We start from the raw sequence: 24686 nt of genomic DNA, 5'->3' as shown, positions 1-24686 counted from the left end.
AAGCTGAAGGCCTTCCAAAAAACAAAGTCGAGCCACAGAGTGTATACCTGATACAAATTAAAACGGAGACACCACTGGTAATGCTAGCAGAACAGTGAAAGGGCAAAATCATCCAATTCAGTGGAAATTAAATCATCCAATTTAATTAAAACTGCTGACAGCAATAAAGCCATATCTAATCCAAAGCCAAAGTAATAGGAATACAGATATACCGGTATTTGTGCACATCATACAGGAAGAGAGGGGCTGACTTGCAGTCATATCAGTGTATCATAATACAGCATTCTAAGGTGTTACAGTATCATGCAGTACCAATACAGGATGATTAGCCACTGTCTTGTCTTCACTCAGAATGTAGTTTAAGGCTTAGATTTGTTTTGTGTTTAAGGACAGAAGGAAAGCAGGATTAAAGACTTTAGCCATACCATTTGTTCCATCAAAGATTAAGCTTTATAGGAAATTACTGTATACCTCTAAAATCATAGTTCAAATTATGTTGTCAACTTGTCTCAGTTCCATAAACCAATGTTTAGGGTTAGGTGATCAGTCAAAATTTATCTTTCCTCAGCTACATGCCTCCAAGCTCAGAAGGTGAAAGACAGCTTAGTTGCTGGAACGGCATAGAGCCTATAAGGGAAACCACAGCATACCCATATGCAGGCACATACTTACATTTTATATCGCATTTCCTTTAGAAGCTAAGGGATCATCTTACTCTCTGAAATTGCAGATTGTTCTTAAAAGTTTTATCTCTTGTGGTCTATCATCACATCACCACATCACCCTGAACACATTTTACATTACCCATCAAATTAGACAGGGTCAGGCCCCGTTAACAGCTTCGGACAGCATGTGAATACCAGGTGCCATAGGCTCCCAAAGCTTGGCTGGAGTCACCACTTGATGCACTTGAAACTGGATGCAGTATCAAGGGCATCTAGAAGAGCTTCTACTGCTACATGCTTACTGCTGAATGGAGGGGGTGATTTAGTGGCAACAGAGACAGAGGCATTCAGTGCCCTTTTTGCCTCAGTCTCACTGACCCTTCTGCTCAGACGCAAGGTTCAAGGAGGAAATCAACTACCAGGATCAACCAACTAATACGGATTGAGTTAACAGTGAATTGTGAGAATTCATCCTATACAAGGCCATGGGACCAGACATGTTACATCTGAAAGTGCTGAGAGAGGTGGACTATGTCACCATGATTTGTCATTCTGAGGGTAACAGAGGTGGGGTAAAGGGTCCCCTGACAACTGGAGAAAGGTTAATCTTGCAGATATCTTCAAAACAGCCAAAAAAAAAAAAAAAAAGATAACAGCAGAGACTTTTCTCTATGCAACAGAGCTGAAAAAGTCAAAGCCTACACAGCCATTTTCAGTGTCCTGCTGTGGCTAAGACTGCCACAAACCGTAAGCACTCTCATTTAGCTCTACTGGAAGTTCACCCTCAAAAGTGATATCCACTGAGCCACAGACACAAGGGCATGAAGCCAAGAATGGAGCAATCAGGAAAAAGGAAATCCCTTGCATCACAAGATTCATCTGTCTGAAACCATCTGGAAACTGACTCTTCAGGATATAAAGTTCACAGCATACTTTCTAAAGGAATTCAAGCAAAAAAGATTCACAAGTTTCCTGGGCTTTGACCCAGAATAGACTGGAACATCCTTCTCTGGTTCGATGTAGTTCTGAGGAAGATTTAAGTGAGAGGTAAAAATTTTCCATACTAAGACAGCCAGCCCCTTCCTCATCAAGACAGAAGTCCCTTCCTCATCCTTCTCCAACCAGTCCCAGTCAATCCACCTATTTCCAAAAGGACTAAATCCTGACATTTCATATCTTGGGGGTGATAAGATGAACAGAATTCCAACCCTAAAATCAGGGAGAAAGTTGCAATAGCTACTTCCTTCTATATCAGAATTTTGGGGGAGTACTATGAGCAACTTACTAGCCAGCATGCAATCAGAAAGCCTGCTGGCATGTGCAACTTTCAACCTTTTTTAACACGAAAGACACAGAGAAATGGTGCGAGACTCATGATGCTAGTAAAGCTGCACAAAGTGCTAACAATCTTTTCCCGTAAGTGTTTTGAGTTAGAAAAGTGATTTTTGTTTACACCAGCAGAATGACTTTCCACCTTGCATGAATAAGTCCATTACATTTAGTATAAGAATAAAGCCATTGGTGCTTTTACCTTTGTCCACGAGCCCAACACAAATATAGCAGGGAGTGATAGTCACTCCCCCGATCTTCCTGTGTGAAACTATTTTTCAGCCCTCACAGGAATGAGAAAATAAAAATATGCATTATTCTCTTAGGAAATGGTTTGGTATTTTTCTTTAAAAAAAGTTTCATTTGTTGATGGCAACCCACCACAACAGCAGCTACACTGAAGCTTCAGAGGGGGGAGGAAAAAACCAGAAAAAAAAAGAGTCAACATAATGTGCTTTAAGCAGCAGCCCTCACAAAGTGCCTTGAAGGTAAAGAGGATAGACTTGTCAGGTAGCATGCAGAGGTTAAAAATTTTGGTATTTTTTAGAGTTAGCCAGGTTAAAAAAAGTGCAGATATAGTCCAAAGGGGTGCCCTCAAAAGTTCATTGTTTGGTATTTCTGGAGACAATATCCACTATTTCTGGGAAATTAATGGAATTTTCAGGAACTCAAGAACTTAATTCATTTAGAATGACAGAATCATAGAATAGTTTGGGTTGGAAGGGACCTTCAAAGGTCATCTAGTTCAAACCCCCAACAATGAGCAGGGACATCTTCAAGTAGATCAGGCTCCCCAGAACCACATCCACTCAATTTAGTTTTGGTTCTTTCACTGCTGTTGCTTATTCAGTCTCTCAAAGTAAATTAACTTCTTTGCGCTTTTGATTCTACTTGAAATAGATAACCAGATACTCAAGCGAATTCATAATTTCAAAGAGAGCTCCACTTTTACACTATCAGCTGCAAAGACACCACACACACAGTGGCTCAGAGAAGAACGAGCTGAAGTACACACAGATGCATTATAGTAGCAAACTGGAAAAGACAGCAGCCATGGATTACTCCACTGAATACTGGCAGCTGCAGTAGGCGCTTAGGTTTGCAGATGCAAATGGCAAATAGCTAAGGGCATGTTGTACTTATAGAGGGCAAAGGGGGGAAAAAAACCCTTCCAAGCCCGCAATGCAAGAGCATATCCATCTTCAGGATGCCACATACATTTACTTCTCCCAGGTATGTTGACAGCACTCAATAACAATCCAGTTTATACGAGCACACACCAGATGAACAACCCATCCTATCATCATGTGCTATTGTTCACACACAAGAGTTCTTCCTAATGCCATTTAAATACTCAACATGGAAACTCTTGACGCAAACAGCCTTTGTTTCTTCTGCAAAAGATTTGTAACATTAACTCATTAACCATAAATATTTAAAGTGTAGCTCCTAACATTGTTTCCACTAGACCACTATGCTGCTGTTAGGAAGGTGCCGCTTTCAAACTTGTGTTTTATCTAAATGGCTTTTTACCAGCGGCTCCCAAATAAGGCAGGGAAGCAAGTCCAACACGTTCAAGGTCACTGTTTGCATGTGAGATTGCACTGATGGTTTTAACTGTTGCAGTTTCCCACCTTGAGAGGACAGGAAGCTAAAGGTCTTCTGGGTAATCAAACGCACATGTAGAAACAATAAAATACACCCATAAAAAGATGAGTGCCAAGCTTATTAACGCAGTCCACTTTGCCAGAAATGGCAGCCAGCTCTAACTGTTCTTAGACAACTTTTGCCCATTTTTTTTTTTTAAGTACAACAGGGGTGCAAACAATCAATGGCCCTAGAAGCCATCACAAAAAAATAATTCAAAACAAAGAGAAAAAGGACATTTGAAACTTCCAATGTGTCTGTTATCTGCATGCTGCATTTTTCCTTATTCCTGGAATATCATGTTTAACACAAGATGGATAATGAAGGCTATGCTTTGTTGTCATTTCTGCATAACATGTTAAACTAAAAATGTTATGAACAGGTTATTCTGAACAACAGATATGCCAAGCCAAGCAGAAGAAAGCAAAATCTTTCTGAAAGGATAGTTTATCAATTCCTCATGCAGCTGCTTTTCCAATACACCATCTCGTTGTTTTCACTTGAAAAGACACTTAAAAAACTATTTGCAGTCACAGGGGACAACAAGGAAGCACAGGGACTCCCTGAACTAGACATCCTATAGGCACATCCAGAATATAAAGATACTCTCTCCTCTGAGGAACTCTGAAGTCTAAGAAAAGAAAAAAAAACTGCAAAAAAAGAGGCAAGTAGGGGACCGAAAACCAACACCACAATATTTGCTAGGGACTGGAGGAATTTCTATGTGTCATCAAGTACTCTTCTACACATCACAGGACAAAAGACGTAGCAAGGGACTCGAACAACAAGGTAGCCTCGGGAGGAATACGTCTAACATCCCACTTCTTCAGAGAAGCTATGAGAATTGATTATCTGTTCTTCCCCCTCAAAAATGTTGCAAATATATTTAAAAAACAAACAAAACCTAGAAAGTCTTTCTATAGTTTTTAGTCTTTCTTGATGATTGGAGTTTGGGGGGTTTTTTGTTCATTAGCTGAAAGACACAAGAGTTTAACTTGAACGCATACTCAAAATTCTTCAAAGAGAGGAACACAAGTGTGTGAAGCTTACCTAAGGATATTTTCACTTTATTCATGCTGTTGAATTTTTTCCTTTGAATTTTCAATCATTAGCATGTATTTATTTATTTTGAAGGTAAATTGACAGTTCTGAAGAAAAAAGTTTCTCATTCCAAATTAGGGGTTTAATTAACCATTAAATACTAATTAATTTCTCATTTGCCTGATTTGAGGAGTCAATATATACTTCTATTACCTGTTATTATTCTTGACTTTTTTTCAATCCTCCTTTTAAAAGTGTCACTTGTTTCATTAATATAGGGAAAAGTTTACAATTGTTTGAAATGAGTATAACAATATGCTTGGAGGTCTGATAACGAGACACAGGTTGCTAGCATTTCTACTTGCTTTCCCTTTTCTCTTCCAAAGTATCCTCCCACTAAAAGAAAAATTAGAGAACAAAATGTAGGCCAAACATAATTTAGTTTCACTGGCCCCAATTTTACGTTACTTTAGAGAAAAGAAAAAAAAAAACCCTTTAAAAAATTCTGAGTCAATTTTCATTATCAGAAGACCGTCTTTACAAGAGACTCAGTAAGGTGTGCTAGTTCTAGAGTACCTGAAATATACATAACCATAGCTATTCAGACTAGATTATTTCAATGTAAGTCTTCTTCCTTCTCCAACTACTGTTACTGCAGCTATTGTAGACCCTGAAACTAGACTTAAACATAACTGTTTCCTATCATCCCAAATTAATAGGAAAAATAAAAAGAACTGTTGTCTAAGCAGCAATAAAAATGGCACCCACACTTCATAAAAAAATAAATTAAAAAACTGTCCATTAAACACAATGTATTATTTATACTCTAAATACAAAAGTACAGCTTCCTGTAGCAAATTAAATTACTTAAAGTTAATTTGCTATCACTGCCTGAAGCTTTGCTGATACAAAAGCATACCAGAAAATGAACCACTGGCCAGCTGGGTTCCCTGGTCCCTGTTTGCATCAGGCAATTCAAAGGATACAGCCTTGAGAAGGACAGATTTCTCAACCTTATCTTTGCCTCAGTTAATACATCCTCAATTGAAATATTTGGAAAATATCACTGAGTTAATAGCACAACAAAACCATTTTTAGTTTTACACAAAAGGAAGCACATTATTTTCTTCTGTTTCTGGGCACTTTCTTTCAAACAAAGCAAAGGATAAGTTCACACAGGGACTCAAACACTGTTTACATGCAGTAGGAAATCGATGATAGTACTACCAGTGTTTAGGAGGTTCATACACGGACAGGTGATGTAGTCTGAGGCTCTGCAACTGTAGTATAGCACTTCAATAACCCACGAGTGAGATCTACAGTTCTCATTCAAGTACTTCAAGAATTTGGAATACAGATGCCTTTGGATTTTAAGATGCAGTGATGCAGACAGTAAAGTATATTTCAGCTTAGTATGCTTTCAAATGTGTGTAACAGGAGAGAAGGGAATATGATGATTAGCCTCATTTAGAGTTTCATTGCAATTAGTTGAAAGTTGCATGCATACGGGAATCCATTTGCCAGACAGCACAGAAATTGACAGCACTAAATTCAAGTTGAGTTGAGGAAACTATGCCAGTCAGCAAGAATTTAGCCATCCGCCTACCCATGCCGGCTTCTACATACGTAATACAAACACTGCAAAAGTGCATACACAATACCTAATCAGCACCAAGTAAATAAACAGTTACTACATTATTGGAACTCATGTGTTTTAAAGAGATCTGAGAGAATGTATAAGCAAAAATTAATGATGGGTTCTGGCCTTCTTTAACTCTGGAGGAATATTTTTCTTGGAGGAGGGGTCAGTTTGATTTTTGGTGGCTCATATTTACTGAACTTTAGAATTTCTAGAGAGATGGCTCCTGCCAGCTGCCTGAAAACCACATAGTAATAGTGGATTTATAAAAGCCTTTGTCACACACCTGCATTCACAGCTTTTAAACAGCTTGAGAGCTAGGGGATTAAAAAAGAATGCAGACAGCAGTCTTCAGGTGTGGTAGCTCCATTCAGCAAACACCAAAAAGGCTTTCTAAGTTTTTACGCCCCTGCCTCAGCCTCTAGCCACATACTAGAACAGAATTTCTGTGCTGTGGAAACACATAACAAGATGGTAAAGGAAGAGGGATAAACAAGTACCCTCAGTGTGTTACTGCACTTATCTGGCCAACAGTATTTAAGGAAGTTTGAAATGCTCTTCAAATAAGGATATCCAGACTCAATAACCTTCCTGGCTGGGTTAACTGTGCCACCACACTGAAAACTTACCTGTTTAATTTTGCTGCTTTAGCTGGTATTTACATGAACTTCTGCCCCTTCTTCACTCCGCATTTCTCCTTGGCTTTCTATTTTCTCTTGTTTTCCCTAAGATATATACCACACTCAGAGCAAACATAACTTTAGCAGGCCCACACAGAAGACCCACAGATTAAGATGACTGAAAACAAATGAGAATGCACGTCAACAGCAGATAAAGCATGTTTGAGTACTTTCTGAATGAACACTTACACAGTGCCTTTTGATTACTTTTTTTTTTACTCAACATTTCAAATATTCTACCACACTGAAATAAGCTAGAGTCTGACCTAGAGGGAAGAACTAAAACTGGAACAGAAGTTAGAACAAAAAACAAAAAAAACCCCAACCAACCAACCAAACAAACAAACAAAAACCCAAAAAAATCCCACAGTGAAAGCAGAACAGATTGTTATGCAGAACTCCCTGGCAGAACTCAAACTGATTTGTTCCGTAGCCTGGAAGCTCCATCCCACTGGCTGGCCTGTAGGGCTCCACCTGCCCTAGAGGGCAGGCTTCAGCTCATTGGGCTGGCTCCAGGCAAGGTCCCTTTCATAAACATCTGCCACTAATCTTCTGGTTGCTTACTGCACCTTTCATTCCATGTACTACACTCTGCTTTAAACAGGATGTGTCCCAGCCTTAGAGAAGATAGCTGTGCTTGAGGCTAGCAAAAAAGGAAAATTGTTGTGGAGGCCATCCCATGCTACACTTCATCAGACGACTCCAGCATGATCCCCATTATTTACTGCTTTCATTGCACCTAGTAACCTCTACCATGAAGCAATGTGGTTTGGTGGTAAACACTGCACACACACGCAAAAACTAAAAAAAAAAAAATAAAATTTAAAAAGATGGCAGCCTGACTGCAGTTTAACAAATCAGCTGTGCTCAAACCAGATTATAGAACATCTAATATCAGCACAGGCCTGAGAAGGTAAAGACTTGGTGCCTTTCAAAATATGCCAACATTCAGCCAATAAATCTTCCGAATATACACTCAGTTATTAACAGCTACATGTATGATACCTTCTGCAGAACTCATATTCCTTGAACTCCCAAGAAGTCTCCTGGCTAACAAGATTGGGTATTTAGATGCATTTGTATTATATACTGGGTTAGGGAGAGATTGACCAATCTAGAAACAGTGCATGTATTAAGCATTAAAGTTTGCTTTTCAGAGTTTATTTCAACACCAGAGCTTACAAGCAGTTCAGAAATCATTTGGTTGTCAAGGTGCTGACATTACAGAACTGCTGTACTGGGTATTTTATGGTAACTACATAGCAGAGATCCAGCATCTTTATTAAAAAGCCACTCCTGTTTCATGAGTAGCAGAAACTGCTTACTCCAAACAAAAATGCAAATCAATCCCCTGACTAGAACTGTGAATGCTTAGAAAGATTTTGCTCAAAAGGTAAACATTTTCTGTTTCATGTCAGAGAAATAAAAGCTAACAAACACAAGGAAACAGTGAAAGAAAAATTAGATGAGAAGAGAAATAAATACACACCTATCCATTTAAACAAAGGCAACAATATAGTATTGCTGCCCAGGTACTTTGAACTAACAGACTTGAACTGGTAACCACTTGAAAACTGACTGATTCCACCTCCTGCTTCTGTTTAGTCATGTACAGGTAGACGGCCAGTAATAGCTTGGCTATGTACTATTCCAGTAGGAGCAACAAAAAACAAACAAGCAAACAAAAAAAGAAAAACCCAACATTAAAATCCTGGCAACTGGCAGTCACAAGGAAAAGCAGTTTTCTTCCACTTCAAGCATGGACAGAGTTTAACACAGCAAGTAAGCAACTGCTGTAGCTTCTCATTGCTGCTTCTTCTAACCTAACACACAACAGTTCTCCCACCAGTCCAAAGAAGTTTAGAAACATACACACACAAAAAAGGAGGAAAAAAAATGCTGAAGGAAGAATAATTTCAAATTAAAAAGGTATACATAGAAGGAAGGAAACAGAAATTATGTTTGTGTGCTACTTTAAATAACAGACATCAAAACAGCACATTAACAGACATACACATTTGTAGGAAAGGTAATGGCATCTATTCCCCAGACGTACATGTGTGGCACCAAAATACAGATGCCCTTGTTTTCACCTTTTAGATGCCAGCAGGAGTGTTCTACACATTATTTTCCTCCCCTTCCCCAATTCACCTACATGTCTTTTGGCAACAGTCAGCTGTAAACAAATTGCCCATCAAAACAACCATCTTCCTTGACCATCTCCACAAAAAGGATGAAGCATTAAACACAAACAGCCATACCCACACTCCTGGTCAAATCTCATTTAAAGACTTTCAAAGTTGCTAGAGAGTGAGTGAACACAGCTCTCATTTGAAGTCAGTGAGGGACATTCCAACATATCTTCCCTAGCCGTGTACGAAAATCCCACCTACATACCACCCTGATTACCCTGGGACACAGCTGCTATTTAAGGGGTACAGCTGAGATCAGAGAAGTGGCTTCCATTGCAGCTACTCCTCATTAACTAACTGCTGTCAATCTGCTCCTTAGCAGCTGCAATGAAGTACACAGTTTTTCCACATCAGCTTCTTGCGTGAAAGTTTTTGTTCCAGAGTAATTTTCAAACTAAAATCCAAGGGAAGGTCTTATTACTCTTTTGTTTAAAAGTAGCTCAGATGCACTTTTAATTGCATTGAAAACACTTGCTTGGCATTTAAAAAACCTGCACATCTATTAGTTGCTACTTACCCAGTTGCAGATCCATGTGGAATTTGATGCCTGCTCAAATCCAGCAAGCTAACTTCAAAACAATGTAAAGACATCTCTCGCCAGCAAAGCCATCTACGAACATTGATGCAACTGTGACTTTATTATCTCTGGCCCAGTTCCCTAAAGGTGGCATGAATTTTGGTTTTAAGTGTGTGGCATAAATATAGGACCATTCGGTGGTCACTAACTTCAAAATTTCTGTTTTTACATAAATGAATAAGTATGAACACGTTTAAAAATCCAATCTAAAAAAGATTATGTAATACAGAACTTGATTTCAGCGGCAACGCAAAATAATTGCAATATAGCAGCATCTGTAGCTCAGGAAAAAAAAACCCTACTGTCTAAAATCCAAAATCTTAACATTGCACTAAGCATCTCCAGTTATTCTTAAGACTTCATTTTGCATTTCTTTACCTGTTGAATTCAGTTGTTCAACCCAATTTTTTCCTGAAAACAAAGTATTTGCACTGAATTTAATTTTACATTGAGCAGAATATTACTTGCTAGGAACATCTCTCTAACACACAGTGTAAAATAGAGTTGCTATAATACCAGATGACATTAAATAAATGGCAACTCTCCACTGCCCAGCAATTAAAACTGATAAGAAGCCTGTGTTCTTCGGGACTTCTTTTCAAGTCTAACAGTAAGCTCTGGAATTGCCAGCCACTGAAGGATTTTATGACTTTGCTTTTTATGAATGCCCGGCCTAATAGGAGATAAGCGCTTTTGTGCACTTGGCTGGTGTTTGCCCACAATCAGGACTGTTGGCTGGGGGTTTATTGCTGTGAAAGATGCCAACAGCACCCCAAGGACAGACTGGGACATTCCAGCACTTGTCAGAGAGGTGCCAATTTCCCCTTAAATTGAACACCACTGTGATGATTTCACAGAGCCACAGCAGTGCTGATAACAGACTTGGATGCCAGGGGAGAGAGTAGTCAGATTGTTATTCACAGCACCTAGAACAAACAGCCTACAACTTCACTTTAACCTGTGGGTCAGGGAGGAAGAAGGATCAAACCTTATCTATAATGCAGTTGTCAGTCAGTCCGTGATGCTATTGCATTAACAGATATTCTGGGGTACTGAAAGCAAAGTGCTGTATATATTATCTATAGTGCAATATTAGGGCAGGGTAAACCCAGAAGTACAGACTGGCTACCTCTTTGTATTATCACTTTACCTCAGAGCCATGAATATTCCCACAGTAGTAGATGCTGTAAACACCTACAAGGCATTAAGATCCCTGCCCTAGAAGATTATAATACATAGAGGTGATGCCTACCCAGTTAGGTGTAGTGACTACCTCTGTCAGGCTCAGTACCAACTTTGGTCTCAACACCAGCTAGAACTGTTAGTGCCTACCTCTGCTAACAAGCCCCGCTTGGACACTTCGCTAGCACAGGCACAACCTTACACTGTGCAGCTAGCTTTTGGGCCAGAACCAACTCATACCCTGCCAGTTGGCACAAGTACAGTTTGCATATATGTTCCCTGTACCTTCATGCTCAACACAGCTTTATCCAGCCTGATCTAGCAGTCACAGCTCAATTACAATTGACTTTAAGGTCTAGAAGAGCAGTGGAGACATCTTTTAAAACTATCTGGACTAGTATCAAATTTCTTAGAGATATGGAGAGAAAGCTACAGCCAGTAAATCTCATTGTTTCATTCAGGTCCATGGGGTGTTACAGATAGTCTCTTCCTCTCCTCTTCTGTAAACAAAGTGATATGAAAGCAGCTAGTAAGGCTTACTCAGAGGAGTTGTGAGTAAGAAGTACATTTACAGGTAGTCCTTCTTCCTTAGTGTCTAGGCTATTTTTCTCTATTTCATTTCACATGTTCAAGCTTTTCAGCTCATTAATATAAAGCAGTCATGTTTACATTTTGAGAATGAAAGCATACATTGTCTGACTTTCCTGTGGTTATTTGTCTTCCTTGAATTGCAACTTTCCACCACCATGGCCTCTCTTAACTATAGAAGAAACCCAGTTATTCAAAGGAGAGTTCAATTACCTTTTAAAAGAAAACGTGTCCTGTAATACCAGGGTTTTTTTACAAGGTAAAAGGTAAGGTAAGGGCTAATCTCAGCGATCATATGAGATCCAAATTTTACTCTGCTTAATTGTTTGCTGCCTATGAAGCACTTTACTCCAATTGATTTAATTTCTGCCTTCAGTTCCTGTCCTAAACTTATGATTTTCCTATGGTTGTGGTATTCCACAGCCACTGGTCACTAAAATTCAGAAGATAAAGTATCTTCTACATAGCATATGGCTTGAATATTTGGGAGGGGTGGGAGGAAACAAGAAGCAGCACCATATAAAAGGGACAATGACAATGAAGTCTGCTTAACAAATAGATGTGGTGCTCAGAAGAGAGAGAGACCACAATTCTAATGAACACACAGAGCACTTCATTTTAGCAAGCAGCATTATCGGATTGCATTTGTTATGGGGGCGGATGAAACCAAAGATACACATGGCTGTTATTTTCCTAACACTGCAAGACTGCTCTTCTCCTTTCCTTCTGAAACTGCATTCATCCTGAAGCCAGATGCAACCAGTACACTCACAGCTAGCAGTAACTGTTACTCCCTATTACTGCGTTTTGGATCAGTAAGTAAACAATTTTAAATGAAGCTGTATTGATTTTTTTTTTTTTTGTTTCCTCTAAACAGGTGGCAATTGAAACATGAGGAGCTCATAAAAACATCCCTCTTAATAGAGGACATATAATTGATCTATGACTCTATGATTTAAACAAACAGGAGACATGACTAATTAATTCTTCTAAAATGTAACATCAGTTAAGGGCAAAACTTGAGTTTAATCTCATGCCTTGAGTTCCTATTTGTAAAAAAAGACAAGATGGTGGCCTCAATCTCCATTATAATGACTTCCGCAAAGTGCTTGGTAACACTCAGAATTGTGTACCTATATATATGCACACCTAGGTGCACATATTAGCACACAGTCTGGAACATCATGTAGCTTTATTGCACATCAGAGATTTACCTGACAAAGAGCTAGAACAAAAAAATCCATTATTATTTCTTTATTCAGTGGCAGCAACAGGAAGTCTGTTTTTATTAAGTACCTGGATGACATTTTTGCCTTTGCCTCCCTAGGCTTTTATTGGTAAAACTATAAATTCAACATAGGCAAGCACTAGTTAAAAAAAATAAAGCTTCAGCCTGGGGAAGGAGAATGACAAAATTAAAATCAAATTAATGTTCTTACTTTTTATATATTTTCTTTAAATCAGAAAAAGAAAATAGAACATACCTTTGTGGATTGTTTTCCCCCCAAAAAATTACACAGAAAAGAGGTTACTAAGCAGTAATCAGAGCTCTTAGAAACAGAAATTCCACATACAATCCAACTACTGTAGATACACAAGCACCCCACCATAAGCTGCGTAACACTGCAGATTTGTCATATTTGGCAAGTGAGCCCATGTGGTGTTACCTCTACTCAAGACACAAGTATATCTGCTGAAAGGTTTATCTTTCAACTCCTTACCAAATACAGAATTCAGTGCAAATTCCTGTGAGAAAGTAGGCAAGAGAGTGAAACTTGATGTATAATGTTTTATATTAAAGCCGCACAAAAAAAACCTGCCACGAAGTTATCAAGAAATAACCTCATTGTTTGACAGAGTGCAACAAGCAATTCACATGCCCAAGAAGAGCAAGCATTAACACAGTACAACCTTGCATTGCGGCAAAACCTGCAGAATCTGAAAGCCTTGTTTTCTCTCTCATAGCATTTTTCTCATTCTTATGGTTCAAATACATAGTTGTCCAAATAAGACCATGTCATTATAGTAAATAAAAGCTACGAAAAGGTGTCTTGAATGAACAGAACTATGAAGGCATACAAGTAACATAACTGTTGAAGAGCCAGATGTCTGTGCCTGTCATGCTTTACATACTGTTGAAACTGGGAGCTCAAACTGTTTAGTGCCTGGATGCTGAGTGATCCGCTGACATAGAAAACATCAAGTAAGCAGGTTTATTTTGTGTGAAGTGCTGAGATAGTCCATTATCAATACTTTCTGGGTCACAGATAACAGCATACAAGTTTACTCACAATACGGATATAGCAGTACACATTTATTGATTTACTCATTATCAGGTTTGAGAGCATTTCAGTGTCTTCTAAGACAGGAGTGAAAACCAAACAAATCAAATAACCTCAACTAGATGTACTCAGGAATAACACTGTGGGAAAAAATAATTAAGGACTATTTGCCAAAGTTTGTAAAGGACTGATAAAGCCTTCATGCTATAGAATACGAAGACCACTGATTCTCAACATGATCAGCACAGGGCGTTCTCTTTTTTTGAAAGATCTTTTGTCTCTGTCCCCTATCTCCCTTGCCTTGTACAGATAACTGGAGAGAGGCACTTGAAGGGTGTAAAAATGAGATTAGCAGCAGCAACTATTTCCCACATCTATTCTCCTTTACTTCAGCTCTTAGTGGGACTGTGGTGCCCTCAAGGGCTATTTTGAAAGAGTCTAGCCAATTCCAGCCCATCAGACAATGCAGTTTTTCTGGGAAAGGTACAGCTGCTGCAGGAACAAACATATTCTTTGAAGGTAATTCCTTACTTTGCAGAAGGAAGATACTTTCACTACAAAGGCTGCAGCCCTTGTTGGACTAGGGATGAGCAAGGGTTCTGTAATCTTTGCAAGCAGTACCATGAACTCTGCTATTAAACCTAGTGCCTGCAGAGAAGCCAGGGAAGTAACGTGATGATTTACATTCTGTTCTCAAACTGCAAGCCAATTTTCTTCCCCATCCAACCCATATAAAATTATGTAATATTAACATTGCAGTGAAAAAATATCGTTAAAAAATAAAAAAAGTTAATTGTACCGCCAAGACTTAAGGAAGTACATTTGCAGAGGGAACTAGTGACTTCTGACCACTAGAGATACACATATCCAACCTAGGGGAAATCTTCCTGCGCTAGCTGAAGACTGCTGCCTGGCAGCGAGCAGCCTATTGCAAGCATGACCACTCTATGGTCTAAATGGAGGGCACGAGCCTGTGTTCTTGCCCAGCCTAGAACACATGCAAGTAAGGAAAGACATAGCATTTATTTTTAGAAATCTACAGCAAAACTGTTGGTGATAAGGTGAAATATCTGGGTAAATATGTTATGTAACTTAACATATTTACTACAGGAAACAGACAACAGCCGTAGGGACAAAGCAAACATTCATCTAGCAAGTAATTTTAATTGTCTTAATACAAAGCTGTGTATACAAGGTTTTGTCTTTACTAGTTGGTCCTTACCTTTTATTTTCAATAGTTCCTCCCACTGGAAAGCAAATACTATTCATATAGTGAAATCAAACATGAAGATCAGCTTCTTGCAGAATTACAGATATTCAACAAATGTATTATACTTTTCTATTATTGTAAAAGAAAGTGCATGTTCTATTTTTTTCAGGGTGTGTTAGAGAAAAGCTGATAGATGATAAACAAGAGCCCAAGCTGTTAGGACAAAGATAAAGATTTTCTACCATTTCAAGATCTTAGCTCACTAAGAATGGTACCTTTCTCACCTGAAGTAAGCACTAGCCAAGTAATGCAACAAAACATTTACTTGTTAAATATCCCCAGCAGAAAAAATTACATAAAAGGGATTTTATAGTGAGGAGTAAAACCTTTCAGTTTTCTACTACAAATATGACAGAATTGTACTGTCGAATGATATGTAAGTCCGTTGACATTAGCAAAATGTGTGACATTTATATTCCTATTGAAAACTTTAACATGAGATTTAAAGATCAGGTTCAATATTAGCAGAAGCAGAAGAAACTTTAAAGGATGCTGAAATCCTGGCCTAGATTTATTTTGGCTTTAGTTAACATTCTTCATAAACTACTAAAACATCAAGTTGATTGTGAAGAATATAGGAGAAAAACTATACAGACCTTCTCTAGGCACAATGCTAGAGATACATAAAGGGCATCAAACAATTTGCAGTATAGTTTCTTATTTTCCATAGCTTATAGGTTTCAAAAATGATAAAAATGATAAAATCCCAAGGCTGCAGTTTGAGTGCTTGATGCATTCCCTGCATAAACTCCCACACAAAGACACATTCTTTTTTTAAACTCAAAAGAGAATTCAGCTAGTTTTGAGAAAATGTGTTAATTACACCACTGGCAGTTCTGACACTAAAGCAGTTCAAAATAAAAACTTGCTTTTGTCATAGTGGTTTTCCTAAGCTTTAAGAAATTATTGACTTCCCCTATGCTTGCCTAGTTTTTACTGTAATTTTTCCAGGTTCCAAGTTTTCTGTTGTAAAGTGAGGGTGTTATGGGAGGAAACTGCCATTTAAGAAGTGTGGGACAGGCCTTTGGGGTTTTATAGGTTTTTTTCATGGCTGTTTTTGGTTGGTTTTTGTGTTTGTTTGTTTGATTGATTTTTTTTTGTTCACCTTTTTTTTTTTTTTTTTTTGGGGGGGGGTTGAATTGTTTTTTTTAAGTATGTACAAGATACCTACACACTATACCGCGCTTTGCATTCTTTGCAATTTCTTACAGCTCTCTGAACGCAGAAAATAGCTGTTACTTTACTATTCTGTACCATTAGATGGGGGAAAATTGAAGATGAAAATGCACGCGTCCTCAAAAATTGATCATGCCAGACAAGGGAAAAGTTCACACGAAGCACCTATCTAGTCCTCTAGATGTGCACTAACTGATGGCCAAAGAAAATTACTTGATTTAGAGCAGCTTCAGAATTCCTTATTTATTAGAAAAGAAAAAAAAAAAAAATCACACTATCTAAAGACTTAAAATAACATTAAGTTAGACTACTAAAGCATATAACACTGCTTCTGTTATTAAAAAAAAAATTATGTACATAAACACATATATATCTTTCTTGTAGGAGGCACAATACAGTAGCTACTATCATAGTAGAAGCTTGCAAATACATGTGCTCTCCTATTATCATTACTGGTGTTACAATGGTTCTCACAGGCCATTATGCCAGAATGCACGACTGTATGAGGAGACCAAGTACCTTACCTAAAAGCTCACTGATCTACACATTCATCTTCTGTAACTCAGCCTACCCATCAGGTTTACTTGCAACTGGCAGCTTTCCAATGCATTTGAAATTTGTGCTGGACCTCCTGGTGGCAGGCAGAAAACACCTTCCCCCCAACAAGACACTATTTTCCATCTGGAATCGAATGAGCAAGTGTTCACAGCTTTTGTGTTCAGTAACTAATGCACATTAAACTATTAACACACAAAATTAATGAGGTATTGCCAAGCTTAAAGTCAGCAAAGCACTGTGCCTGTGCATAGTTCCCTACAGCACATGTTGGCATCATTGTTTGTAATACGTCCAGCGCTCAGGCATTTGGAGCTCAGCCTAATTAGTTCACTGCAATTGAATCTCAACTCTAGCCTTGATTCAGCAGCAATTAAAGTTTTGAAAGAGGCCTATCTACACAGACTTGCATGTTTTTTCCCTGGCACTTGAAAAGCCAGGGCAAGGAAGTATGCCAGAATTGCCCAGCCAACCATTTGACAGACACACAGAGACGTAAATACTACACTTACTGGTTTTCTGAAGTTCATTCATGTGCAACTTTTAAAAGTAGAATAATTCTTTTCCTGGAGGAAAGCAAACACCAGAGAAGGGCTTGAAATCTTGTACTGGAAGGATGATAGGAAAAGAGAAAAGGCCTACCCTCACGAAATACTGCCCAAATTTAATACATTTGTAACTTTTACATGTGCATTCCATTGAGCTGTTTCTCCACTGCACACAGCCTGCCTCCACTAAGCATTAGTGTCCAGAAGTTTACAGCCTTCTACTTCCATCAGTCATTTGGAAACCTAAACATCAGTATAATCACAAAGTCTCTTTGCCACCACAGAATTTCCCCCCTTTATGGAGCTTTTGTGCCTGCCTGCAGACCATAGGTCAAGATGACACTCAAGTTTTTTCCAAGTATCCAACCATATCGTGCTATGAATTTCAGAAGAGAAATCAAATTTTTGTAATTACTGCTAGAGATGTTGTGTGTCTTCAAAAGACATTTTAATTAGAAGATACCCAGCTTTTCACCTTCCTTCCCTTGCAACAATAAAAACACGTTTCCACAGTCATTGTCATGCAGCAATCATTTAATGGGATGAATGATGTAAAGATGACTGTTTAGTCAAAGTGACTTCCAGGCATTATCTACTGCCTACACTAGGAGAGAGAAATGGGTATTCCTCCTGAGCTGTAACTATGCTGTCACTCCCGAAATCTTGGCACAAATTTGAATAGGTCTCACCCGCAGGATAGCCAGACAGTGCTCAACAAAAATGACAGTTCTGTCAAGTTACAGGTAGGGAAACGTGACACAAGGCAAGAGTGGAAAGCTGTATACTGGCCAACCGAAATACTATCTATCACACAAGTCCCAAAGATGCAGCTTCATGCAATATTGTAGCTAAAGGGCTGCACTGTAACATGAAGCAGGGAAGGAGGAAACGGCAAAACCTTTAAATCACTTCTCCATCTTACCTGCATCCCAAATTTGACAAGACTCAAAACTTCTATGTCTGGCTGATCAGCAAACAAGGCTAACCCTGCAACAGCAACTTCTAAATGTTAGCACGCTATCTTACATGTACAACTAGCTACAATAATGGGACAGGCAAAAGGTCTTCCCTCCTCCCTGGGCATATGTCAAGTTTATTTCTAATCAGTTTTTATCTCAGATAAAATTATTACCAAACCATACACAGTGCTAGGTTGCAAAGATGTCCACTTTGCTGCAAATCAAAATGCTACACTGTGGAGTAAGATGGGGGGGTGGGAGGGAAGCTACAAATGTCATCTTATTTCCACTTCATTTTTCCCAATTGTAGTTCTTGAGCATGTGTGCAACCTCAAAGATCTATATAAATTTTATATACAGCACTGCACAGCTGTAACACACTATGCTCTTTAACATGTGAAGTGACAAAATGCAATCCTAGTACTGCAATTGTATCTAGCACGAAGAGATGGGAATACCAGAATACAGTAATACAAAAAAAACTCACTAAATGCTGGTTGCAAGCAATAGGAGCTCAGAGATGAAAGTAATATAGAAATAAAACAAACATTTGTTTATATCAGCTTCTGCATGACAAGCAGCAAAATCTCTCTCTCAAACATGCTAAAACAAGGGGGCCAATTCGACCTCAACTAAGCTACCTCTGTCTTGACAGGCCAAAGATAAACCTGGATCATCCTGCAACTGGCTACAGCAGAAAGACTACGACTGTATCAAATTATTTTTCTTTCCTTCCACTTAGAAAAGCCATGCTTATTTGGAAGATTTAAATATCCTTTTTAAAACAGAAATAATAATCCGAAAGTCTAGCTCCAAGCCACAAAGATTCTCAACATCCCAATGTTTGTATCCAAAACATAGTACTTTGTATGTTTTGCCTCTTTTCTTTTTTTCCACTCCGTTTACTCAGACTGAAAGAAAATTCATCACATGTGAGCACAAGCATACAGGAATTATTTTATGGATTTTTTTCCTTCCTCACCAGTTCATACACCGAGTACGTACCAGCAGGTTTGGAAACATGTTTGCAGTACATTTGAAAACATGACAAAAATGGGATTTTTAAATTGGAGTTATGCATCTTCCTCATAGTATTGCATGTAAACAGCATTATGTAAACACCACGTTGCCTTTAATAATTGATTACTCTAAGTCCTGATACACACGCAACTAGAATATTCTATCTACCCTTGCTTCTTATCTTTGCATGCGTACACACACAGCCACACTTCTGAGAGTTTGCCTGCTTCTAGAGACCAGTCTCCCAAATCTGAATCACCAGCACTCCAAGCTTATGTAAACATCTTGGGGTTCGAACAAACTTAATGACAATCATTGCTGATTAAACCAAAAGTATACAAGGGCAAAGTAAATTGAACCAGGTAAATGCATGCGAAGATAAGATAGAAGCTGATTATCCTGCATGGCAACAAAGGAAAGCTGCCATATCGGAACAGACCAATGCTCCATCAGTTTCCAAATTGTTCCTTCCAGTAATGGCCAACACTTCAAAGAACATGCAGTGTATGCTGCCAGAAATCACTATTTGCTGTACTGAGAACAAGAGAAATCACCAGAAAGCTCATAAGTTAAGTTTCTTCAGGCACACTTTAAGATGTTTTACTTTAAACTCCTTAAAGGGGGTGATAAGAAGCTCTTCCCTCATAAACTTAGATTTATTTTTTTTTTTTTTAATATCTGAAGACTTCACTTATTCTTTACAGCCATTTCTCACACTGGGACAGAGCCTCAGGATTTCAGCAGACCACTATGAGTTAAAAATTTAAGCTTCTTTTGTCCCTCCACCTCTCTTCACATAGCCTGAAAACTTGACTTATTAAGGCCACAGAACATTTCACCTCTCAAAGCCACTATGCCAAGGTGCACTACCATGATAAGTGTGATAAGATGCCCTAGCTCCGAAGGTCATTTAGAACAGTGGCACCCAGTCATTTCCTCACCTCTGACAGCCAAGGGGGGATTTGGTGGCTCTGACAGTACATTACCATACATGCAGCCATACCACAGGGCAATCTCTTGCCTGAAAAATACAAGTTTCCAAGCAACCACCAGTTGTGTTTGCAGAAGCCACACATGTAAATCTTCAGCTATCTAGCATAATTCACTTGCACTGGTAGAATTAGGTGTACACATACTATATACTTCATATAATGAAATTTAATACAACACTTTTTTGAGAGGTAAATTAATAACCAATTCCTCATTCCTTCTCACCACAGAGACTATTCTCACAGCCTAAAAATATCTAATATAATGAGGTACAATTCATTTCTTATTCTGCTCACTTGAGATGTTTCTGCTCTGGGTCTGAGCAAATAAGACAAAATGTCAGAAGAGACCTATACAGAGTTCAATTGATTTAATCAGCAACTGTGATATACAATTATCCTGGAAGATTAAAAACATCAACAAGAGTGAAAGCATATACATTTTTCTATTGCTGTACAAGATAACCAGATTCCATCCTTTAGATCAAATGATCCACAAGGAGCTTTGCAGCAGACCAAAACACACAGCAAACAAAACAAAACAAAGACAACAGTGTAGAAACTGTGGATTAAAGCTGGGTATTCAAATTCCCTTTTCTAAGCATTATAATACAAAACTAAGGAAAATCAGTTCTGAGTATCAGTTCTTAGCTTTTAGTATTCTAGATACCACTGGCTAAGATTCTTGAGCAGGAAAAGGGTGTGACAGGCAATCAGTAGAAGTAGCTCTTATCGCTCGATAAACAGTGTTTCAACAACCAGCCAGAGATACAGGTCCAGAACAAGTAACACTAATTATGCCAAGAGTTGTTCCTAAATTTAATCATTTCAGAGTATAATTAAGAACATAGCCACACACTCTGCACAACCGAGAACAGCAGAATAGACAGAATATGAAGAAGCCAGTAGTGCTTGTTGCTCCCATCTCTGGACTAGATCTTGGCCAGGACCCTCTACTCAGCTTTAGTCTTTATACCCTGATTTAGCACCTCTCCTGTTCCCTTTCCTTCAGAATCTAAAACAGCGACTGCAACCTCCCAGGCAGCTGAAAGCCCCCGGAATAAAGCACGAGGTAGCCAGCAGAGGGAGTCATAAACAGGGAACAGGCAAACGATACCAATCATCCTCCGCTCATTTTGGCAAGAGAGAACCGTCGAGGTCCTTGCACGTGACAAGGTAAAACCCAGCTTAGCTCTCTACGAATGTCTGTTTGTGTACTGACAATAAAAGAATCAAGTTACTTCCTCCAGTGGGAGAGAAGTGCATGTATGACGGGGGGGGGGGGGGGGGGAGGGTGTCTTACAACTCCCAGTCTTTTTAGCTCTGCAGCTGGTCACCTGTAACCAGCTCCTTGCAAAAAACTAGCAAACCACAGACAAAAAATCAGGTCCCATGCCTCATCCAGAGTAGAAGGTAAGATACAGCAGCTTCTCTGAATCAGACAAACCATCTGGCTTGTTAGTTCATTTTCATAACGAACTTCTGCTTTGTAGCAACCATTTATCTACCAGAACTCATGAGTTTGGTTAGCAAGGGCTGGACTCAAAGACAGTATTCTTTGGTGCAGCAGAAAGTAAGGATCCTATGAAGTTGCTTTGGGAGCTCAGAAATAAAACAGTTGGAGAGGTATAGACCAAAGATCAGAAACCTAAAATATTTAACAGGCAAAAAAGTGCAGGCTTATCTAGCACAGAAATTAGGAGAAGTTGGGATGGCTAAGAACAATATAGACTCAATTCCCTATGCTGGTGAAAATCAGAGTGGGGATGCCTAAAAACACACACAGCGTACTTGCAGATTGCCTTGCAAGAAACATAAGGGTGTTAGTACCCTCTTGTGTCTCTTCAGAGTCCTAAGAGAAGGAGTTTGCACAATGCTTAGTAAGAGGCTTGAGAATATTTACTGCCACTGTCATTCACCATTGCATCACAACAGCTCTTCTAGAAAGAGGGGAAATGCTGGGGCTAATACTTACATCATACATAAGTGTGTACTGGGGGGAGAGACAGGCTATGACTTCCTGTACGATCGCTTTCCTAAAGTAGAAGTACAAAACCTTAATTCTTGCACTGCTAATATCTGGGGAGGGAAGAAGTTAAAATTCGGGCTAGACTCTTAGCTAAATAAAGGGGTCTAGCAGTTCTTTTTCTAGGATTTTCCTAGGCCCAGTGTTAAGATATCGAATAAAATTTACTCTCTCTTTTATATGTAATTTGAGACACCTGAAAGAGGTCAGAAATCATTAAAGATGGCTGCCTAAAACACCAGGGGGGGACAACCAAAAAAACAAAAAACAACAACAACAATAAAAAACTCATATTCCTAAAAGTAGTTTACGTTGTTCAACCACAACTATTAGACACCTTATCATTATGGCCATTAGCTGGTTTCTCATCTAATGGCATTGTCATAACACTAAAGAGAAGGATGCCCACAATTATCTCAGCAGCTGCCCACAGTCATCTCACAATTAAATATATTCAGATGTTTTCCCTCCACTAAAATGATGTTGGCATCACTTACCTGACTACCTACAGACTCCAGAATCCTTAAATGTGGAATATAAGCATACAATCCTGAATGACTTAAAATAATACTTAGAATTTAAAATCAGACTACAATAATTAGATCATTAAAACTGTTTTTTATCAAAGTCTTTTGTCTTAGGATTTTAACCATAAAGTGTCTTTACCTCCAGCTGTTGTAATAAACATGTATATGTAGTGTATAAATATACAAATTTGTTCATAAATATTCACCAATATTTGTGCGTGCACACAATAAAGAGACATCATCACCCTCCCTGACCTTCTTACCTACTTTAACATATGCAAATTGCTCAAAGGTCATGCAAGCTTTCCACAACATCCTGATTAAAAAGTACGGATTTCTCAAAGAGACATGTGGAGATCCTTGTGCACCAGAGATCTATCACATGCTGGCTCAGGGTGTCCACAGCCCTCCATAGAGAATATTATACCCGAAGTAGTTTTTAATTTCGAAGTAGTTTCATTGCCCGCAGCTAATGTGGCTTTAACATCCTCCAAACGTTGCCATCCTCCTTCCTGTCTAAAAATAACAGTGATGGCATTTGTACCCAACAGGACAAGGAGTTTGAACAAGACACAATAAAAAAAGTCAAGGAAAAGGAGCTTCACCTGTCTTGAGCTCTTCCAACAGGGCTGCAACTCTGTAAACACTACACCTATTCAGTCAGAAACAGATGCTGTGCAGTAAGCTGAAAAATTGGGAGTCACTGCAGTAAAAATTACTAAAGAAGAGAAACAGTTACCTACTTCATTTCCACACTCGGGATTAACAGTTTATTTCAATTCCCAGGCTAACTTTCTTAAGCAAATTTCCTGAAGCCAGCTCCTGCTCTACCTGATATACCCAAGAGCTCCTGAACTGGAATACAGCATTTCCGTTTAAAATCAGAAACTTTCCCTCATGACCTTCTGCTGTTGTGCTTCACACCTGTGAAAAAAAATATCACCTCAGAGGACTGTATCTGCCAAACGTTCAGAGCCTTGAGCACCGGGCTGCTCCTCTGCGGCTGAGGGGACCGCCGGGGCTACCGACCCCAAGGGGGTTGGAGGGAAGGGGGACGGCGGCAGCGGTCACCTTGCATCCCGGGAGCCTCTCGCACCAATGGCCGTGCTCCGGGCAGCCGCGGCTGACGGGACTAGCCGCTGTAACGGGAGCCCGGCGTGAAGCAGGTGGGCCCGGCGGGGAGCAGGGCGAGTACTCACACGGTGAAGTGGTACACGAAGCACTTCCAGCCCGTGGGCCGCTCCAAGAAGTTGTAGACCCTGCCCTGGATACTGCTGCGGCTCAGCAGGGGCTTGCGGAGACTGTAGATGGAGACGCGGGGGTCGAGGCTGACAGGGGGCCGCGGGCAGTCGGCGCTCACCACCACCACCTCGCTCCTCAGGCGCAGCGGTCGCTCCCGCTCCGGCTCCGAGCTGCAGCCCGCCGGCGGCTGCCCGCCCTGGGCGGCGGAGAGCGGGGCGTAGTGGGCGTTAGAGGTGCTCTCGGCCAGCTCCAGTGCCGAGGACTTCTTGCTGAGTGTCATGCTGCCTTTCCTGGGCAGCGATAGCCGGCCCAGGCTCCGGCTTTTCTGCTCGCCCGGGGGAGAGCTGGAGGACATAGCTGGAGCAGCTCAGGGAAGCCGGGAGCGCACGACCGTTTCAGCACTGCGCTGCCCCAGGCAGCTGCGGGCCGGCTCGGGGCACCCTCTCCCGCCGCCGCCGCCAGCCCGCCCCCTCCGGGGCGGCTCCTGGCCAGGAAAGGTGAGGGGAAGCCGCCGAGCGGGCGGGCTGACCCGGGCTGCAGCCCTGGTGCTGT

General features: G+C 39.9%; 1 protein-coding gene across 6 annotated transcripts in view; it reads right to left on the bottom strand.

Annotated features, from left to right (window-relative positions):
* KCNQ1 (potassium voltage-gated channel subfamily Q member 1) overlaps positions 1-24592 on the bottom strand; it is a 358327-nt gene extending 333735 nt beyond the window's left edge. For all 6 annotated transcript variants that reach the window (XM_065682779.1, XM_065682780.1, XM_065682781.1 and 3 more), the window contains exon 1: positions 24092-24592. In XM_065682779.1, the coding sequence (XP_065538851.1) occupies positions 24092-24489 (398 nt within the window). In that variant the 5' untranslated portion in view covers positions 24490-24592. The remainder of the gene's footprint in view (positions 1-24091) is intronic.
* Between the last annotated feature and the right edge of the window lie 94 nt (positions 24593-24686).

This window comes from Lathamus discolor, chromosome 6 (genome assembly GCF_037157495.1).
Source record: "Lathamus discolor isolate bLatDis1 chromosome 6, bLatDis1.hap1, whole genome shotgun sequence".
Lineage (NCBI taxonomy): Eukaryota > Metazoa > Chordata > Aves > Psittaciformes > Psittacidae > Lathamus > Lathamus discolor.
Note: the sequence above shows the minus strand (reverse complement) of the source record. Positions and strands in the feature narration are given on the sequence as shown.